Source organism: Haemaphysalis longicornis, unplaced genomic scaffold (genome assembly GCF_048455015.1).
Source record: "Haemaphysalis longicornis isolate Haplotype H1 unplaced genomic scaffold, Haemaphysalis longicornis Haplotype H1 scaffold_4, whole genome shotgun sequence".
NCBI lineage: Eukaryota > Metazoa > Arthropoda > Arachnida > Ixodida > Ixodidae > Haemaphysalis > Haemaphysalis longicornis.
Window position 1 is genome coordinate 66,725,665 of NW_027526361.1, and position 21,856 is coordinate 66,747,520.

The window sequence follows — 21,856 nt, forward strand, 5'->3', positions numbered from 1 at the left end:
GCTGGAGTGTCTCTGCTGGTGGAGGGGTTGGTCGATCCAGAGATCGGAGGACCGTTCTGCCGGTAGGTGTCAGCGCCAGGCGGGAGAGTTGGTTTACCTGCTGCGCTTCCAGGAGTTCAGCAGTAAATAAAATAATATTTATTGTGACGAGCTTCAGGTGGTAAAAGTTCAGTGTCCCCCCCCCCCTCCCACCCCAATGGGCCTCCTGGGTAGTCCAAGAAGCCCTCGTCCTGCGGTCAAAATAGCTAACCATGGTGTAAACATCGTGAAACTCTTTACCATTTCCCTCAGCTTATATTCCTCCTAATTAACCCTGTGCAACATTACATTAGGGTGGATGTGCGCCAAGCTTGAAACTCAATAAATTTTCATACTGAGGCCTAATTACTTCGACGAAAAGACGAAATAGCGGTGCATTTGCGCTAGTATCAACAAAAAAAAAATTTTTTGAACAAGACAGTTTTGGTTACGAAACTGCTTCGTTTACGAGGCAGGTATAAAAGATAAGCTTATAGTGTTGCTTAACATCTATATGCCACCTCGCAACCCGGAAGTGCTCCCAATCCCAACGAAGTGGTGTTCCTTTGACGGAGCGCAACGCGCCTGAATGAACTGGTGACCAGACTGGAGCCGTCATCTTCTCCCCGGGAGTTGCGAAGATTAGCGCGAAGTCGGAGGGACGAGTCAAGCGGAAGATGCGAGCGCGCCTTACAGCAAGTTATCACGGGGCAAAGCTTCCACCTTCGCTACAAAAGCCTTCCTTTATGGAATGTAAGCTGCTATGGTGAAAGGAAAGCCAGACCCAGCTTTCTCTCTGATATAGAAGCGGAAGTAGGTTTCAAAACAGGAGGAAAATGCGACTCCGAGGTGAGAGCGCATTTGGCGCAATTGTAAGCTGACAGTCGGAAGTTGTCGGTCAAAGCAAACGAGATCGTCCCGGAGTGGGTGTTGGCCAGCCCGGAACTATGAAAAATCTACTTCCTATTCTCGTTTCCGGGTTGCGTCGATTGAGCAGCTTCGAGGGCAGGCAAAATCTTTCCCAGATGGCCCGGTGGCACCCAAAGCACTCAGCCGGAAGAACGCAGTTTGGACAACGACTCGCACCGGACTAATTGATTACGCCCATCGCGTTGCTTCAACACGCCACTGATTTATTGCAAGCCTAACACTCCGCTAGTCGCCTATATGTAGAAGCTTCTGTTGGAGCGAATGGGGAGGGATCCGTACCGCATCTGCGTTTTGTGGCACAGACACTGACAATATCGGCATAGGAAACTGACCAATGGGGTATGACGTAATTTCTCCGCGTTTTATATGCCTATTTATTCATGCATAAATATTGATTCTTAGGGAAGCGGACGAAGCTGACTTGTCGTGAGCTCTAATTTCGGCAGGCCGGTGCGGAAGTCGTCGCTGCGACGATAAGCACTGCCCGCCTTTCCCATCTATCCTCTGCGAACGATTTTCCCTCCTCCCGAGTCAGGTTTGTGACGCGATAGTGGTGGTTTGGTGCTGTTCAATCCTATTCCCCAGGAACTCCTCAAAAGAGAGCAAATAAATTTTTGAGAAACTCGTTGTTGGCAAGCGAATAGGCAGAGAAGAAAACGAATCAGGTTGAACTCTTGAAAACCTAGTTATCACGAGAGAAAGGTATGCTTGACTTGGTTTTGCAGAGACTGTGCACACGGTGTTTTATAAAAGTTATGACTCACCTGCCACACTTGCGCTCCGGCGGTGACGCGCCACCAGCGAAGACACTGAGCGACCAAGCGCCGACAAAACAGTCCTTAAACCGTCACCTAGTCAAAGTGGTACCGAGGCGCGGCTCCGGGTGCGACGTCACATGAGCAACGCTTGCGTTCCGGCAGCTCAAGGTCATTTCAGCGCGGTGAGTGACCTTGCGAGGGTTGGCGTAGTACGGCTTTCGCTTTCATAATGTGAGGGAACGGTTCTACCCCTTTCACCAACGCATCGACGGACTTGAGGCCGAAGGAACAGGTCCCACATCCGCAATAGAAAAGCAAAGAAATTCGATTAGCAACAAAAAAAGAATTGTCCGTGAATCTTTGCTGCTTTGCCACGTCCGCGCTTCGCAAGTTACGCCGAACCTATACTTGTTTAATTTACGTTACTATACCATACTATACTACACAATACTATAATATATTATATTGTATTGTAATATACTATACTATCTGATACTATTTACTATACTATACTATACTATACTATACTATAACATGGAACGTAACCGATGTTTTTGCCTAATTGAGCTGCTGACTTAGTACATAAAATGAGGTTACCTGCCTCGCAGTCATGAAACGTAGGTCCGCATGACTGCTAATTTGTACAAGAAGTCTCCTACCTGTGATTTCTTAGGTGGTTATGGTTAACGAGATGCCCTAAGGTTTCCGCTTTTGTAGCTATTCAATTTAGTAGTTTCCTTGTGTTTTTGTATTTGCGTTTGCACTTTGCTTTTGCGAGTGTGCTTTCACTTGCACTGCTTGATCTAACACTTCGTATGTTTCCGGTTTTGTTTTTGGTCATGCCGTTCCGAAGAGTTCTCAACGCCTTTAATATTTTTGTTTTTGTAAATAAGCGGGAAGTTTGACACTGCTTCTCTGGCACCATGGGCTACGTCAAGTCGCACGGTGTTCTTAGTGCATCGTTTTCCATACTGGTGAAGAGATAAAGAAATTGAAGTTAACTTGCCCAAGTCCTATTTTGTGGTGGCGCTGTGCAGTTTAAAGTATGCAATATTTTTGTATTAAGCGAAAATGTTGGAGTGTCGTAGTTTCTCTACAATGTTAGGCAGGAGAAAAACACCGCGCTCTGTTCGCCGCCACGTCCGCAACCATCGTAATGACGTCACAGTTGTTTCAATATGTTTTCAAGCCATGTCCGACTTATAAATCTGTACATTCACCCATTCCGAGATTAATATAAACTTGTTAACATCAACTGCGATGAAGACCCTTGACCACTCTATCTTTATTCAGTATCTACGTCGACACGCGCTTACTGCCTCACTCCGGTAGAGCAGGCTACAGTAGAACACCTGATGTGGAACTGCTCTGCACTCCAACGCCTCCAGCACCTCGCCTGCTGCTGACCGTGCTCCCGCCTTCATTTCATGTCACGGGTTAGGGGCTACACACCCCAGTACCCTGCTTTGGTTTGTTCTGTAACTAGAAGTGAACCTGTGTATTTAGCTGTATCTATGTCGAGTGGCGACGTTTTGTGAAGAAGAAAAAAGGCCTTCCTTTGCTTCCGGTATCTTGTCCTTGAACCCCTGCCGTCCGCCAAAAGCGTAAGAATGGAGAACCGTGAGAAACATATATTAAACAGCGCACATAAATGAGACAAAGAGGACCGACTATACGCGGGACGAGCGCTGAGTGAAAACTAAATATTTTATTCGAACAAAAAATGAATGCACTGGACTCCGCATGCAACGTGCAGATAAGGACCACACTGATGCCAGCCATTGTGGCAGCATGTCAATATATTTTTTTACCTATCTGCAAGTAGCGCGGACAATCCTAGAGTGTTCTTTTTCCCCCCAAATAAAATTTTCACTTGTCAGTCAGCGCTCACCCCGTGTATAGTCTGTACTCATTGTCTCATCTTTCAGCGCTCATAAATATGAACCCAAAACAACGGACCCAAATTTCTTTTTTTGGCTAGGGAAACGATCTCACTTCGGCTGCAGTCCCTCTACTATTCGTATTCGCCTGTGGCAGAACTATCGCGAGCTTTGTTTCCAATCCTTAAGTGACCATTAGTCAAACTTGTATGCCACCAGTAAAGGTGGAAACGAACGTTGTATCTCCTCACTTATCATGCTCATGAGTAATATATTTCGTCTTTGAAGAATTGGTCGTCGTACCACGTTTTTATTTGTTAGTTTTTAGGCCACAGTATGCGTGAGTTACGTTACCTAAATGGCATTGGGAAGGAGAACGTATACACCGCACACGCGCCTAGCAAGGTGACATCTGGGAGACGTCCACTCCTGTGTGCTGCCCGTTGTAGCCTAGGTTCACGGCTTCGCGTTAGCCACATACAGCACAAGCTATCCATCTTGAAACACAAACGCGGCGACACTCAAATGTATTAGATCAACAGCGGTGCGTGAACTCGACTCTAAGAGAGCAAACACTGCGGACAGAAAGAGGCATTCAGCTTACGCGCACTCTGTGCGGCCCCCGCAAAGCCTTGAAAGACTTCAATAGGATTAACGGTTTCGTTCAGAAAGGACAAACTCTTAAGATACGCGCCATGTTTCTTAGCTGTTCATTCTACTTTTTTTTCTAACTCTTGCTGAAACTCTTGTAAATCTTTCCATTATGGAGCAGTCGGTAATCGTATTGATCTGCTCTTAGCCACCGGATTCCCTGGGCACACATTTTCTTGCCTATATTTTATTTCCCTTTCTGTTTGGCGTTCAGATCAGGTGTCTCGCTTGTTTTCGTATATTTATCTCAGTTCTCCGAAAAGCCGCGTTATCCGCATTCCAAGAATTCGGCGCATAGAAGAAACTTGAAGCCTATTCAATGAATTCAAGCAGCAAAATAATAAAGATCGTTTCAAAGGGGAGCGAGACAGGCAAGAAAAAAAAGCATTAAAAATGTGGGGCAGTATATATATATTCTTCTTGATGTTTTCTACATAGCTTTGTCATGTGCATTTACCTTATCGCTTGTTTGCTTGATGGTTTGCTTTTCCACTCACCCTCGCCCTTTGTAGCGCAATTTATTTTCAAGCTTTCATTCGTATAGCTTTACCGGCCTCACCTGTGCGCGGCGAAAAGCATTCGTACGTGATGACCAACCAGCTTTGACACAGTGAAGCCCTAACAAACGTACAAAGCATACCTATGTTCATGTGCCCCTGAGGTTAAATATTCCTGCAGTGAACCCAAACTGTTGCTTAATTAAGGTATATGTAAGTACAATCCAGTTGGCTTGCTCGACCATGGTTCAATGCGCGGCAAAAGGCTCAGAAGTGCGAACACTAATGGTCTTAACAAAGAGGACAACTTGCTTCGTACTATTTATTATAGTTTCTACACGGCTTTTATGTCCCCATACATGGATCAGATATAAGGCGGCAATGGTCACTATGAGACGACTATAACAAAAGTAATAGCTCCTTCAAAGATAAATTATTTAACTTGACTTTTGTTAGCACTAGACATTAAGTCGAAGTATTATCAAGCATTAAACATCTGAGAGCCACTTTAAAAACATTTCCGAATACTTGCTAGGAACCTTACGCCGATTGCGGGATTTCAAGCGTAAAATTGTCGCGTATCTGCGAGCGCGTTCATTTATTATGCGACAGGGCAAACTTTCGAATTAACAAGAAACTCGCGCAAACGTTGTTTTTCTAACACTTTCAAAAACCTAAGCCCCCCTTCGTTACGCTAAATTGGTCGGGATGTCTCGATTCGAATGCACTTCCGTCCTTGCAGGTACTGATACTAAAGTTTCCAGATGGCTTTTTGTTGTTAAACGTTATGGGAACGCTGTTATAATCAACTGTAATGATCGCTAACGTATGCTTCGAGGTACTTGCTGTTTTAAATATTTAAGAAAGGGGCAATCAAGCAGGATGAGAGGACCCGGTCTTTGAAATTTTAGTGCTTTGGGGAGGTGATAATTAACGTAATATTGTTTACGAACAGTGCCTGGAAAAAACTGCAGACCATAAGCACGGTTTATCATTTCGGCTTTTTGGACCGTCGGATATAAAAATATTATTTTTGCAAATGATTAAGGTGCAAATTATATGTCCACCATTAAGGAAATTTTAAACCCTGTTTTAACAGTGGGAGTACAATTACGAATAATTTGTTAAAACAAATGCCTACCAGGCACACACCCTTGAACTCATCTCGTTGTCGTTGACGGTGACGCACTTCAGCAAACTCCTTCAACTCCTCACCCACAAATGTTTCTAAAATCAAACTCAAATTCCACGTTTTAAGTGCTTAAGCCGCCATTCTTTTTACAAGTACGCGGTATTAGACGTGTACGGGTTGATTACGGGTCAAAAATTTCATACAATTCTCGCAAAGTTTGTACCCGAGGGCCGTTCTCTCCGTCTCATGTATCAGAAAATACGGTGCATTCAGGCTGTCCTCATAACCAGCCAGTAACTTTTTGCGCTTCTGAGCACGAGGACGTGGGTTCAATTCCCGGCCGCGGCGGCCGCTTTTCTGATGGAGGCGAAAAGCAAAAACGCCCGTGTGTACGAGATTTCGGCGGATGTTAGAGATCCCCAGGGGGTCAAAATTAATCCGGAGCCCTCCACTACGCCACGCCTCATCGCCTGCGCTGCGTCGGCGCATTAAAACCTACAATCAATCAATCACGTCAGCGACTTCGACAGTACAGCTTCGTATCGACCCCACCATCACGTAAGTATTATCCCTGATACTAAACGGTACCATGGAAATCGTGACGTGAAACGGCGGTTCTCCCTTTTTCTCTCTTTTACTGTCTCGTTTCTCCCCGTAGTAATTCGTCACGTAGACAGGAAGACTGTGTCCCTCATATCAACCAGTCTTTCCTCCTCCCAGCTCTGATTTGCGTCCTATTCAAATATTTCCAACGGATTTACCGTTTTCAACAACTTTCTGAACCCTCGAGAACCGTCACTCCCTGGGTCTTTCGCCTAATTGATTTACACCTACATGAAACTCATTGAAACGTTTTTTTTTCTCATTTCTGAGAAGGGAAGGACGCTTATATAAAATAAATCGAGTCACAAACGCTCGCTTACTCTTAGTGACTCAGGAGGAAGACTAGTATTGCTAGCTAATATAACGGAAGAGAAAGCCTAGTATAAGGTGGAGGGGGACAAGGACCACCGCAGTGCCGCATGATTTATTCCCAAAGCCACAGCACAGCACAAAAGTTTGCTGTTATATCGCTGTCACTTACCACAGCAGAAGACTTTTATCCTGTCCTCTTCTGCTCCTTTCTTGTCCCCCCCATAAATATCTTTAGATGACTGCCCGTGGTGCCATAACGCAGCGGGTCCGCCTCTGGCAGTAACAACGTCTTTACAGCCGCAAACTCTACACTGGTTGTGAACCTTTGCTCTGTAATTTCACTAAGTTGATGTTTTCTCGTTATCTTTGTTCATTGTACTTTTACCGTCTGTTGTTTGTAGCCCCAGAAGCAGCCCGCTGTAGGGGTCATACAGCCGGACGGGGCAATTAAAAACACGTGCCACCTCGTCCCATACCGCTTATCCCGCACTGCAGTTTTACTTTCAACTGCTTTCTTATTCGGAACAGCGCAATTGCCGGCTGCGTATCGTGAACTGGCACTATCGATTTCTGATAAAACGCTTGAAAGATAACCACACAAGCTGAGCGGCCAGACACGGCTAGGATTACGTGTCTCAAAGACTCCCTGCGTCGCTATGCGGTATAACTGGCACTCGGTCAATACAGCTTTCTGTGGGGGATCGCTAGTGCTTTAAACGTTAGGGAATAATCTCTGCTAACAAACATAACAACCTACAAGTAACGGTAGTTTGAAAAGCTCACCGGTTTTAGGAAATGTTATTGGTCGTTTTTTGTCACTCTCTTCGGGTACTTTGTTGGGCTCTAGAGCCTTCCGTTCCGGTAAAAATATTGACAGCAACAAATCAAGCCTCAGCACCACCACCACCACCACCACCACCACCATCATCATCATCATCCTACTCAGGTCGACTGTAGGACAAAAGGCCTCTCCCACTGACCTCCAACCGCTCCTGTCCTGCGCTGCTCAAGGCCATAGTTTAAACCCGCCGCCATGGTTCAGTGGCTAAGGCGTTGTGCTGCGAGCTCCAGGACGCGGGTTCGATTCCCGGCCACGGCGGCCGCTTTGCTGATGGAGGCGAAAAGAAAAACACCCGTGTGTACGAGATTTCGGCGCACGTTAAAGATCCCCAGATGGTCAAAATTATTCCGGAGCCCTCCACTACGGCGCGCCTCATCGCCTGCGTTGCATCGGCGCCTTAAATCCTACAATCAATCAATTACACAGTTTAGCCCGGAATTTCTCTGTTTCATGCCTTCACTTTGTTACTGGCCTTCCCCTTCTTCTAGACCCATCTCTTGGTATCCACTCTGTTACCCTAATTGTGCAACTGTCGTCGGTTCTTCTCACTACATACCGAGCCCAAGTCGATTTCTTTTTCTTTATTTGAACTATGATATCATCTAGGCTATTTTGTTGCCTGATCCAGTTAGCTCGTTTCCCATGCCTGCGTGTAATTCCTAACATTAGTCGTTCCATCACCTGTTGACCCCACCTGAGCTTACTTTCTGATGGTTTACTAAGGTGCTAAGTTTCAGCTCCATTAGTCATCACCGGCTGTATGCAGTGATTGCAGATTTTTCTTTGGGGGACACAAGTAGCTGACTTTTCATTATTTGGGAGGGCTTGGCGAGTGCTCCCCAAACCATACCTATTCTGCACCGGAAGTACCTCTCGCGTTGCCAATCAGCACTAACCATCTGCACGAGGTAGTTATATATTTTTAGGTGTAGCGTATCGTTTCCACGGCTGAAGGGGGCCTTTGTGGCATGCCTATTCCTCATTACTTTAGAATTATTCATATTTATTTTTAGCTCCAGGGCCATGCTTTCCGATTTTATTCATCAAGCATTGTTTGCATGTGTTCGGCAGCCTCACTCAGCAAGACTATGTCGCCCGCAAACATCAAATGGCTGGCGTATTCCCCGTTTATCCTTAATACTGTGTTTTCACACTCAAGGTTTCTCAATACCCTCTACAGACATGCTGTGAATAGTTTTGGCGAGATGGCATCGCCCTGTTTTACTCCCTTTGGGATCGGAAATTTATCGGTTTGCCTGTGGAGGCTTATCCTTCCGTTGCATTCCTTATAAATGTCTTCTAGAAGTCTTGCGTAGGTTTCTTCTATACCCTGGACTTTTAGTGCTTCTAGCACGGCTCCGGTGAGTACGGGATCAAACGCTTTCACAAAATCTATAAATACTCCTTGTAAACGGGTTTGGTAACTCTAAGGATTTTTCTATCACTTCATTGATGGCATGGATGTGATCCATAGTTGGGTGCCCTTTCCTAAACGCAGCCTACTCTCTGGATTCTTGGGAATCCAGGCTGCCACCTATGCAGCTAACTAAAACTTTGGTAAATAGCTTGTGAACAACTGAGAGTAGGCTGATGGGTCTGTAATTCTTGAGGTCTTTGGGATCTCCCTTTTTATGAACCAGAATAACGTCGGTGTTTCTCGATTCTATGGGCACTTTTTGAGTTTTCAAGCATTCCTAAAATGTTACAGCAAGCTTTTCTAGTACAATATCTCCTTCCTCCTTCAAAAGATCCACGGTTATGCCATCGTCACCTGCAGCTTTTCCTATTTTTCATGCCTTTGAGAGCCTTCCCAACATATTCGTTAGTTACTAGTGCGACATCGCAAGTACTGATTGTACTCTCAGTTGTTTCCCCTTGTCTAACGTCGCTGGCATACAGACTGGTGTAGAATCGTTCTGTTAGCTTCATTATCTCCTCCAAATTGTGCGTAATGTTACCATGGTCTTGTCTGGGTGTGTACATACCGTCTTTGACGATGGCTAGGCTTACTGTTAAGTTGATTTCAAGCTCCCTCCTATTTGAACCGTTTCCTTGATCACTGTCATGTTACATGGACGAATGTCGTTTGTTTTAATTCTATTAATCATTTTCGAAAGCTCGGCCAATTCAACCCGATCCGCCGTACTGGACACTTTCATGTTCTTACGGCTGGCAATTAGTTCATTCGTTTTATTAGTTAGCTTTACAGTTTGTACCTTACATGTTGCTTCTCCCACAGCCGCTGCTGATTCACTGAGTGCCGATGTTAGGTTGTTTTTAGCCTCTCTATAGACTGACCTTGTTCTGGTCGTTCATAAGCGGTAATGTGTTTTCAGGAGTTATTTCAAGCTCCTGCGATCTGGCTCTGACCGACTTTATCCTGGGTTCCTTAGTTTACACGAGTTTCCTTCTTTCCCTTTTGAGATTCCGCCTTAGCTTGCATCTAACCATCCTATTATTGCTGCTCCGTATCTTACTTATCACTTATATGTCTTGGGTGATAACTGGGTTGTCACTTAAAATGAAGTCAATTTGGTTTTTTGTTGCACCGTCGGGGCTTTTCCATGTCCGTTTCCTATTCTTTAGCTTTCTGAAGAATATGTTCATCAACCTCAGCTCACTTCTCTCTGCAAATCCAGACTTTTTCGACCTTCCTCCCTTTCGCTTCGTACCGGCATTTGCATTAAAGTCTCCCATCACCACTGTGAACAGTGTTGTGGCCCTCTTCATTGCAGATTCGACGTCCTCGTAGAAGCTGTCTAGGGCCTTATCCCCTTAGCATCTTGTTGACACATAGGCCTGCACTATCTTTAACCTGTATCGCTTGTTTAGGCTTGTTCATAACCGCCGCGACTCTCTGGCGAATGCTGAAAAACCTCTCCATATTTCCCGCTATTTCTCCGTGAATTAAAATCCCACCTCGTGTTCCAACTCGTCATGAGGCCCACTGAAGCGCAAAATATGCCGTCTAGTGAGCTCTAGGAAGCCTTCTCCTGTTCTTCTGGCTGCGCTTAACCCTACAATATTCCACGTAATGTCCGAGAGCTCCTCTAGGAGTACAGCTAAGCTTCAATGTCTAAACAGGGTGCGTGTATTGAACGCTGCCAGGTTGGATTTACAAAGGCTGCCTGTCCAGACCAAGAGATTTTTAGCCCCCTCTGCTGTATGGCTGTTCTGACGTCCGCCATGGGAACGTGCTATACAGCTGCTGGGGACTGAGGGCCGAGGGTTGAGTTGGTCAGTCATGGGGGGTGGCGGCCAACTACTATACAGGGTGGCGAGATCCTTCTGTTGTGAGGTAGTGTTGTTTATGTCCCTAGGAGCCTTCCAAGCACTGTTGAACCTTCCAGTGTAACCCCTTAGGTAAGCGGGATGATGGTTACTTCTGGAGCAGGCAGCACTCCATAACTGCATGGACTGGGCACAGAGAGCCAGACGAAAAAGAGCAAGGGAGCGAAAGAAGTTTCCCGCGAACGGCGTTGCCACGTACGCCTGCAATGATGCTGAGCCAGCGTTTGCCGGTTTTGCTCTTAATAAGCCCAGTTCTGAAGGAATAAGCTCAGCCGCTGGCTTACTGGTGAGATCCACTGAATGACGCAAAAGTTAGGCAAACCTGCGCTCTGTAAAGACCGCAAACATTGGGACCATGACAGTTGTGCAACGTCTCTATTTCCGTATTTTCTACATAAAAACCGATTACATATCTAGGTATAATTATATCTTGTCTAATTCTAAAAAGAACTAGAACATAAGCAAAGCCTGGCCACTATTCGCTACCTTCGGATGAATATTTGGGATGTTCTAATTTTCTATTCCTCGCCTAAAGCAAAAACCCCCAAAACAATTATTTCTCGTTTTCGGTTTCTTTTTTGCGCAGTGAGCATTATCCACGCAGATACTCATGTGGTGTTGCCTTGACTTCCACAAATAATAAAGCATGGTATTGAATTATGTTTTTGAGTTGTTTACTTTGCTTCCATGCAGCAATGAAAAAATGTTCTTCTGCTTAACAACGTAGGAATAAACTTTTCGTTTCATTGTTTCGGCTGCTTGCCGGACGCCGACCCTAAGTGTCAACAAAGTTAATCGACAGAGTAGGAAATCGGCTTACGTTTCCGCCTGCCGTACGGGTCATTCCTTACAGTATCATCCTGTTTGCTCCTTTTGAGGGCTTAGGAAACCGTGCTTTGTGACATCAAATAGAAGGTATTGGGGGCACGGAGAAACACAAATTGGATTCACGGTTTATCGCCGAACGAAGCCTAATAAAAACAAGATTATGAGAAGGGACATTATAATTTTCTTTTATTACAGCTGGCGCGTGACGAATATCAACAAAAAGAACTCACAGGGAAAATTGACTGATGTTTTCAAATGAAAACGGCTTTCCATCTTTCAAAAACCCCTGTAGAAATTGTTTTTCAGTGCGCTTTTTTCTGACGAGTTGAACATGTGATACCGCCAGATTATTTTCGCAGGGCAAGCGAGTTTGCATGACGTTAGCTATAAACATCACGTCATGAATGTGTGCAAACCTCCCACACATTGATTTTTTTTACACTAGCTCAATTTTGAAGCAACAAGATTTAGTTGCTATTATGTGCCGCCTGAAACAGGAAAACAAGCTAGGATAAACTGTTGCACTACACTACGGATATGCCGCTTTGCATAACTCACCAAAAGGAGAACTAACGATTTCAACGCCATGAAAGCCCTGCGGTGTCGCACACAGACACATACCACGTCCATCGCGTTCAGCTCAGTCGCCACTCCATTGCAGATCGAATATGTCCCACACGTACACACAGACAAACTTTCACATGCCGAGCAACGCGACAGATTTCTTTCATCATGTACCTTTCGTGTTTGTGGTTTGCGGGAAAAGGAAGGGAAAGAAGGTGCACTGGGGATATTTTTGAGCTCGGCAGAGAGCTCGCCTGCATACAACCCAGTGCGGGGGAAGGGAAGTAGAGGGGGAGTGAAAGGATAAAGTAGAGTGTCAGAGAGATAGAGAAAGAGAAAGCATAAGGAATAAAAGATAAGGCTAAGTCAGTCCTGGAACATCATTTATTAACATGGCAGTCCTGGCATCAGACGCTTTGTGAGGGTGTAATCTCAAGGTAATGTATCAGACGGGCGAAGATTTCCCGTTGGGTTGATGGAGGCCCCTTCGGGAATAGAAAGTCCTCCTTTCCGGTGTAGGAAAGGCCTTGATGCTGGAGCGCTCGGTGGGGCTTTGCTTTCGACTCCGTGTGTGTGTTGTGGAGGGGGGGGGGGGGGGGGGGGGCGGGTGTAGAAGCAGAGTAGATGCTCCAGAGTCTCTGGTTGCGAACAGTCCGCTGATGTAGGGGAGCCCTTGCTCCTTTGTCGGTGGAGGCACTCTGCCATGCGGAAAAAGTCGAGCCGCAAGCAGAGCAGCAGGCAGCGGGAGTCCATGCAGATGCGCGCGGGCAGCGGCTGCGCCACCAGGCCACTCACATCACAGTGGTCGGGGTGTATCTTCTGAGCCTTGCGGGCCAGGACAGTGCGGGCATCGTCGAAGGCGGTGACATCATTGACGTCCCTGGAGACGGGGGTGCCATCCAGTTGGGCCTCCCAGGCCACGGATTCGGCGTCCACGTTGCTCCAGAGGATCAACAGAGAAAGCCACTGAATTCGGCAAACACAGTTAAGTCACAACCCACGCTGTATGAGAGCTAGTCCCGAGAACCCCCCTCCCCCCGTTTTTTTTTTCTCTGGGAATTCGTTCAGGGTTATGAAGCACCATGCATTCAGTTACGCCGCGATTTGTCCATAGTATGTGGGAGTTCAGGTCGGTAGTGAGTTCACCTCTCGTGCAAATATCCTGTGCTCTGTGAAACCCCCCCCCCCCCCCCTCGAAAACGGTAGCCCCACCACATGATTTCAACCTCCCTTCAAGCTTGTTGGCCTGGGCCTTTATTATTTGCGCAATCCAAGCGGCTCGTTAGGCAACCCATCACGCTTCCCAGCAACGCTCCAGAAATCGCTACCCACTGGTGCGGCCGCTCGTGCAGCGGCTGTCAGTCGCACTTCCCCAAAAGTCGCGGAGGACACCGCGATTCCAGGCCAGCTGCTTCCTGCGTTGGAAACGACGACGGACTGCACTTGGTTGGTTGGTTGGTTCCAAAAAAATGGCTCGTACCCACTCAGGGGGATTGGCCAGGAAATGGGCTCTAACTGAGAGAAGAGGAAAAACTGGAATTTGGATTAAAAGAACAAAAGTGAATAAATACAGGAAAGAGGTGAGAATAAACGGGAATAAAAAGACTGCACTTAGATGCGCCATCACACTCGCGCGTTACCTTCATCTTCGTTTACGCAATCTCCGTACTTCTTTTTCTCTAACCAGTTGCAGCACGTATTTCACTCCCCATGTAATTTGCACCCCTCCGTCCCCTACTTTCCCTTTTATGCTGTGCGGCCACGCAGGGACATTGAAGAAAAACGGCTACATCCTACATTTACTATTTGCCTCTCATTCAAGACCCAGGCGGTTGAGCATTAAAACTAAACAGCTGACTGCCACTGCTGCACAGCGGAGACGGGGACAGCGGGGCGTAGAGAGGAGAGCCTGCAGCTGGAAGCAGCATTTAAGTTCTCCCAGAGACGCTTTGTGCTGAGCTAGCTTTATACATCTTTTGTCGAGAACGATGCAGTTACCGGGAAATTTCAACGCCGGCCGCTGTCTCTGCTATCCCTGGTACCAGACACCGCGCTGGTTAAGGCTGTTTGAGGCGTTGTTTCAGCGGCCGCGTCCACATCCCACCAGTCTCGCGCTCGATGAATGAACTCACATTAACCGGAAGCTTTATGGCTCGCATTACGAATGCAATTAGTGGGTGAAAGCGCTGTTCTGTTTGCCACTGAGTGCGTAAATGCTAGAACGCCCCTTGTGCCCTATTAGCATGTGTCCCATGAGCCCACACCATCCCTATACCCCTTTCGCTTACTATGTGGGGCTGTTCGCTTTTCACATTTCAGTTGGTTTTAAGGCTGGTAGGGAAGCTAAAGCGACAGATCCTTGTTTTTGTAATATTTTTATGTTTGGTTCATTCTTTATTTAGAAGAAAGACGTTCAATGAATCCTTCCCTTTTATAGCCAGCAAAACTGTTTCGTGAGTGGTGCCTACTTTCTGTCATTAGTGTCTCAAAAAAATCTGTGCACGGCGGCGCAGTTCCTGCGCGGCAAATCCGCTAGCGAGCTGTATGTCGGTAAATTGCCCTAAAACCGCAAGTGCGCAGCCCTACCTAGCACGGGCACACGAACTTCGCATAACAATCATTCTGCTGCAACTACTTTTCTGGCGCAAAAAAAGAGAAAAACTCTTTCCAATACTCATTCTTATCCTGGTCACCTTGAAGCCGCTCGAGAAAAAGTACGTATAAAAGTGAAAACAATAGGCTTTATGATTCCGAGAAATTTCCTCAAATGTTGTGGTTGTACCTTGGAGCTCCCGTTTTCTCAAAGCCTACGATAAGACACGCGCTACGCAGTACAAAAACGAAATAGGAGCATTCTGAAAGGAACAACTGCGATGGGGTGTGGGAAGTCGTTTTCACGGGGTCTATGCGCAGAGGCTGAACATCTACCGATAGATAAGGAGGAGCGCGAAGAAGTAGAAGGCGGAGGGGACGCTCCGAAGTCAAGCTTCTTGCATTGATCGTGCGGCCGACGCAAGGACCGATGTGATCCTTCTTGCTCGGATTTCAGTCCCGTTTGCCCGTAGCTCGAGCCCGACGGGTCAGGATGAAAAATGTTCCTTTACATGGCAAATCCGATAGCCACCACGAGCCCGCCTTGAATACGGGAGCCTGCAGGAGAAAACTACGAGGGCCACACTCCATCAAGTCAGGAGCCGGTTAGGAAGGAAAATAGGGCACGAAGCCAACGGCTAGACTGTGCTGGGCTTGCGTTGAGACTAGTGGCAAGAAGGTCTACAAAACGGCTGGCTCCTGTGGAAGAAGGAAAAGAAAGGCAGCGTAGCAGGGATCGGGCAAAAAAGGGGGGAGGGGAAAGCAGCAGCAGTAGTTCCGACGTTGCCAAAATTGGAGAGGGAAGTTGCTCGCAAAAACGAGAAAGAATAATAAATTCTGAGGCACGTCGTTTGATTTGTTGATTGATTGTGGCGTTTACCGCGCCGACGCTTCACAGGCGATGAGGCGCACCGTAGTGAAGGGCTCCGGATTACTTTTGACCACCTTGGGATCTTTAACCTGCGCTGAAATCTCGAACACGCGGGTGTTTTTGCTTTTCGCCTCCATCAGAAAAGCGGCCTCCGCGGCACGTCGTTTCGCCATGGATATTATTTTTGTTGTACATCAATCGCGTAACACGCCACCAGTTCTGTATTCTTGTCACTGTCCGGTTATGCTGTAACAGCAAAGAATAAATTGTTAAGCCATGCTAAAAAGTAAGATGCAAATCGTCATACTTCCTCAGAGGGTCGGCGGTCGAGTCCAGCTTGGACCCGACCGCGGCGCCTGTCGCCGGGTGGCTCATTGAGGTGATTGCTGTGGCGGGTGCCGCTGGAGCACCGGAGGACCCGCCCGAATCGGCAGAGCCACGAGAGCCGTCTGGATGTCCTTGATGGGTCTGAGCGGTGAGGGCCCCAGACTGATTCTTCGTAAATACAATTGATGGTCTGCATGTTGGGGCACTGCCGTAACATGTGCTGAATGTTGGCCCAGACTCCGCAGGACGGGCAGAGCGGGCTGCACGAGGTAGCGTGTGTTCTGCAATACAGTGCTGGGGAAGGGAAGGTGCTCGTCTGAATTTGCCGTGAGAAGGTCGCCTGGTATCAAGTGAGTAAGACGTGCGGGTTTCGGTAAATGCGCCCAGTGTCTTTGTGGTTATAGTCGGGATGCCTTGAAAACTAAGGATGGGTGCTCAGAGGGAAGGAGAGGCGGGATGATCTGACGCCTGGTTGCTGAGCTCGCAGGTCAGCTTATGTGCCACCTCGCTCCCTTCAAGGCCCGTGTGGGCGGGGCCCGAAGGAGACGCATGGGAGGTGAGTGCAGAGTCTCGGGGATGGTGCGTAGTATGCGAGCAGCTGGGGAGAGGGCGGACACTTGCCGTTAGTGATGTTTTGCCGGGCGGTCTGGATGATTCCAGTCGAGGCCCCACGAGCAATCTGTATAACCGCAAGGGCGATGGCTACCTCTTAGGCGTCCGTGATGTCGCCATAAGGCAAGGTGCATGCGATTTCCTAGTTATTGGGAAAGTTAGATATGGCAGCGCAGAGGGCGCGGCGTCCTGTATATGGGAAGGTGTCCGTATACCAGACATGTGGGTGGGTCTTCGGGAGGCGGGTGGGGTACCTAATTCATGCCCGGCGCCGACCGTCTCCGGAGCCCGCTTGCATGTTCTTTAGGAGAGGGGGTGCCTGTATCACGGCTTTTAATAAGGGAGGAACGGGTTGCGCAGTAGGTTGTTCAATGGGATCGTACGGCCTCGCCGTTGTAGAATTGTAGTGCCCGTTGGCGTGCGTGCGAGGCAATGATGATGAGAAGTGCTTAGAACTTCAATAAGTTCATCAGCCGTTTTATGGACGCCGAGCTCCAGGAGGCGGTGGGTAAGAGGCGTCCCGAGAATGCTTAGCACCTGCTTAGAGGTACGGCCCAGTATCGTACTGAGGTTTTTTTTTTTTTCATTTCAAGGCGAGTCAGCTGCAGATATGGGGTGGCATAGGTTATCTTGTAGGGTGTGAAGGCTTGCACGAGGCGAGGTAGAGAGTGTTAAGGTATTCGCTGTCACCGATTAGTTAACCGAATGAGCATGCGACCGACCTGGGTGGCATGAACATCGAGGACGGAGAATTTCGAAGTTGAGAAAGTTTGCTTAAATTTGCATCCTCAATATCTGTTGTTGAAACTTAAGCGCCAACTATAAAACTAGTTCGCGCTGAAGTTTCGACAATATATGTCCACCAACCAGCTCGACTCTCCATTTTACCCCAATATCCGAATACGGGAACCGGAGGGATGGGCGTTTCTGTGCCTGAGTATAACTGAATGCTCTGATTGGGTGGAGAAATTTGACACGTCTTGGTAGATAACTAACAGCTGGGATTTCTGCAAAGAGCACTGTACCTCCTTGGTGTTGGCGGCTGTGTTACTGCTAAGCAGTGAGCCTGTCCTTGGTCGGGATTTTCGGTGTCAGTCCGTGGACAGGCAAAAAAGCCTCTGGCTGAGTCGCGCGTGAGGCAATATAACGGCATGTGAGAAAACCAAGCAGTCAAGCCATGGAGAACGCCTATTCAGAAAAGGTAGCGGCGGGAAGTTAGGGGGACTTTCACACTACAATAAATAAAATGAAGTAAAAGTAAGTCAAATAAACGTAAAATATTCGTATATTACCCTAATAAGTACTTACATTCATATAACATCATAATTAAAAACGGCTAATCAAAGAGCTGCTGAATTCAGCAAGAAGTGTAGACGGCCGTCTCTGGTGCAAATAGCATACTGGACTAACGTGACCCGCGAACGCCAATATAATCTGTGTATACATGGAGTTTGCTAGAAATATGGCGCATGCGGCGGCCGAGCTATCGAGAGTATCGCGTTTACCATAAACCCATCGTTGTTGCGATTCCGATCAAATAATAAACGCCTCGGGCATGCATCTGTGGGCGCACCAATCCGACATTCGTTTCATCGTTGGTCCACTTTGGCGAACCCGATAGCTTCACAGAATATCCACTTTTGCTGGTCAGCGGGGCTTCTCAAATTTTTTTCGGGAGCAAGACCACTAATTACCGGATTTTCGGGGAACCGAAACAACTTCATCCCGACTATAGAAATTGCGGCACCCGTGACTAACGTAGTAAAAGCAGTGAAGCAACACAGTGTTCAAATAGGCTGAACGATGGATTGTAAATATGTGTCGCAGCTTCATAGCTACTCGTAATGCCAACTACAACAGCAAAACTGGCGCATTGTTTGTATCTGCCAATCACGAAACTTCATGCAAAACAGCATACATTTAACGTATAAAACGCTGTCCAAAACCATCTGATGGTGTGCAGAGTACGCCACGCGTTTCAAAATGCAAGCACAAATATTTTTTGGCTCACCCTTATATTTGATTGATTGATTGATTGATTGATTGATTGATTGATTGATTGATTGATTGATTGATTGATTGATTGATTGATTGATTGATTGATTGATTGATTGATTGATTGATTGATTGATTGATTGATTGATTGATTGATTGATTGATTGATTGATTGATTGATTGATTGATTGATTGATTGATTGATTGATTGATGCATACACGCATGTCCAAGTGTGCGCAGCGGGAAGTAGCAAAGTTCGGTGCAACAGTAGACATACCTAGCAATTAAGCGTTGCCTCATACGCCCCTACTGGGAGCACATCTCGTCTGGTATGAGATTGGATTGGATTGGAGTAAACTTTATTTGTGTCTGCAGATCGGCGTTTTTGTGCGCCATGACGCGGGCCCGGCGTCGTCCTAGGGGTTAGCCGTTACTCGGCCCGAGCCATCCGCTCGCCGTTGACGGCTCGCGAGTCTCGTGCCTTTCGAGCGCCCTCAGGACCTGCTGGACGGCCCAAAGTTGATGTTCGCGGTCGTAGCTCTTCGCGGCTTCTTCCAGCCGCGGCGGGATTTTTCTCGATGCCGCTTCCTCCGGTTGTTTTGAGCAGTCCCACAGGATATGGTACTGGTCGGCCGTCTCCCTACGACACACCTTGCACCTGTCGGTCGGGTACGCTTCAGGGTACATACGATGCAACAAGGCCGGGGTGGGTAGCGACCCGGTCTGTAGCTGTCTTAGAAGTACGGCCTCCGCCCGGCTCAGCCCCGGGTGCGGGGGTGGGAGAACTCTGCGAGCCAGGCGGTAGGCCTTCGTGATCTCGCCGTAGTCCGTCATCCGGTCTTTGGCTCCGAACCACGCGGGACGGTCGGTCGCGGGGGCGCGGTTGGTTAGAGCTCGTGCCGCCACGTGTGCCGTCTCGTTGTGGTTTGCGTTTCTCGCCGACGCGCACTCGCCCGCATGCGCCGGGAACCATTTGATCCTCACTCTTTTTTCTTCCAATTTGACTCCGCGCAGCACGCGCGCGGCCTCTTCACGGATGCGTCCCTTGGCGTAGTTGCGCACCGCCGTTCTCGAATCACTCAGCACCGTGCGGCAGTCTGTGTCGGCGATGGCCAGGGCGATGGCGACCTCCTCCGCGCATTCCGACTTGGTGCATCTGACGCTCGCCGCCGTCCTCACGGCACCCGTGGACGCTTCGATGACAGCTGCGGCGAAAGCTTCTCGTTGATATTCGGCCGCGTCCACGTACCGCGCGTGTCCGTCTTTGGCGTGTAGGTCGATGAGGGCCTTGGCTCGCGCATTCCTTCTTCCCTTGTTGTATTCCGGGTTCATGTTTCTCGGTAACGGGTCTACCCTGATCTTGCTCCGGATCTCGTCGGGGATGGAGAGTTTGGCATTCTCCCCGTCCTGACGTCCGAGACCCAGGTCTTCGAGTATCTTCCTCCCGGCCTTGGTTGTTGACAGGCGCTCGAGCTGAGCCGTTCGTTGCGCCTCCGCAATCTCTTCAAGCGTATTGTGTACCCCTAGCTTCAAGAATCGGGGCGTGCTCGTGGACTCGAACAAGCCGAGCGCCGACTTGTATGCTTTTCGGATGATGGCGTTGATCTTGTTCCGTTCGTGTTGCAGCCAGTTGTGGTAGGCCGCTACGTAGGCAATGTGGCTGACGACGAAGGACTGGACGAGCCTGATCAGGCTGTCCTCCTTCATGCCGGCTTTGCGGGACGTGATTCTCCTGACGAGACGCATCGCGTTGGCCGCGTTGGCGACGGTCTCGCAGTTTCTTCTGTGCTTCTCGATGACCATGCCCAGGACTCTGATCTTGCTGACCTCGGGGATCGTCTGCCCGGACCGTGTTACGATCTTGATCTTCTCGTGCTCTCGCCGATGTTTGTTTTTGGTGCTGCCTCTTCGTGGTGGTATTATCAGGAGCTCCGACTTGCTTGGCGAGCAGACGAGGCCGGAGCCATCGAGATGGTCTTCGATGGCGTTGACGGCCTCCTGCAGCTTGGCCTCGATCTGGGAGTCGCTGCCGCCGGTCGTCCATATCGTGATGTCGTCGGCGTAGATGGTGTGTCGGACCCCCACTTTCGCGAGCCTGTCGGCCACTCCTATCATTACCAAGTTGAACAGTAGCGGCGAGATCACGGACCCTTGCGGTGTGCCGGTACTCCCGAGCTTCTTGTCTTGCAGTTGTATGTCAGCCCGCAGCTCGGCGGTCCTGTCCGTCAGGAAGTCCTTGATGTAACTGTAACTCCTTTCGCCCATGTTGAGCTTGGAGACTTGGGACAGAATCGCCGAGTGTTTCACTTTATCAAAAGCGCTCTGCAGGTCGAGCCCCAGGATGGTCTTGTTGTCTCGCGAGATGCCGGTGTCGTCCACGATTGCGTTCTTGAGCTGCAGCATCGCGTCTTGTGTGCTCAGGCGCTGTCTGAAGCCAATAATCGTGGCGGGGTACAGTCCTTCCCTCTCCAGGTAGTCCTGCCACCGGTTCATCAAAACGTGCTCCAGCACCTTGCCCACGCAAGACGTTAGTGAAATGGGCCGGACAATCCGCTTGAAAAAGAGCAGCAACTGTCACGTGTTCGCCGGAGTTTGATCCTAACGTTTTACTTTGAGGTCATACGACGTGAGCCAGTACACTCAGCTTGACGTACAACTACTACAATAGGCACTTCTGCCAATGGGTACCGGCACCAGTCGATGATGCTAATCCTCAAGCGTGACATTAAGCCAAAACTTCGGTTGTCGCATACCCGCCTCGCTCGCTTCCTCTGCTGCGCATCTTCCCTTGCGCAAGCGAATTATGCACACGAAAATGCTGTAGGCTAGCTTCACAAACGCAGCTTCAGGAATGAGGCTTCACTGAGCAAAAAACGGACGCGAAATCAGCAGTGATAGGCCAATAGTGTTGCGACACCAAAATGGACCAATTGGTTGTTTCTGTGTGAATTCATGGTTTAGCTGTACGCCGGTGCCATTTAGGCCCCGAAAGCCACCTGCATACATCGCCACGCGTGCTTACCCTACTTCAATGGCAGCGCCATCTCTAGAAGACCGGTATAGTTACCGAGTGAGCTTTTAAAAACCTTAACGATGCTTCAGGACGCGGTTGGTAAAGGTGGCAAGTAGTGGCAAACATGCGAGGCGACGATT

At 48.4% G+C, this 21,856-nt stretch overlaps 1 protein-coding gene across 1 annotated transcript; it reads right to left on the reverse strand.

Moving 5' to 3' along the window:
• Positions 1-19,112: 19,112 nt before the first annotated feature.
• LOC144180383 (uncharacterized) lies at positions 19,113-21,106 on the reverse strand. The gene has a single exon (XM_077708744.1). It carries the CDS (start codon positions 21,104-21,106, stop codon positions 19,127-19,129), a length of 1,980 nt encoding a protein of 659 aa, XP_077564870.1. The 3' UTR covers positions 19,113-19,126.
• Between the last annotated feature and the right edge of the window lie 750 nt (positions 21,107-21,856).

Excerpts from the sequence above, each read along its gene's own strand:
- LOC144180383 (XM_077708744.1), bottom strand. The coding sequence starts at position 21,106 with ATGCTGCAGCTCAAGAACGCAATCGTGGACGACACCGGCATCTCGCGA.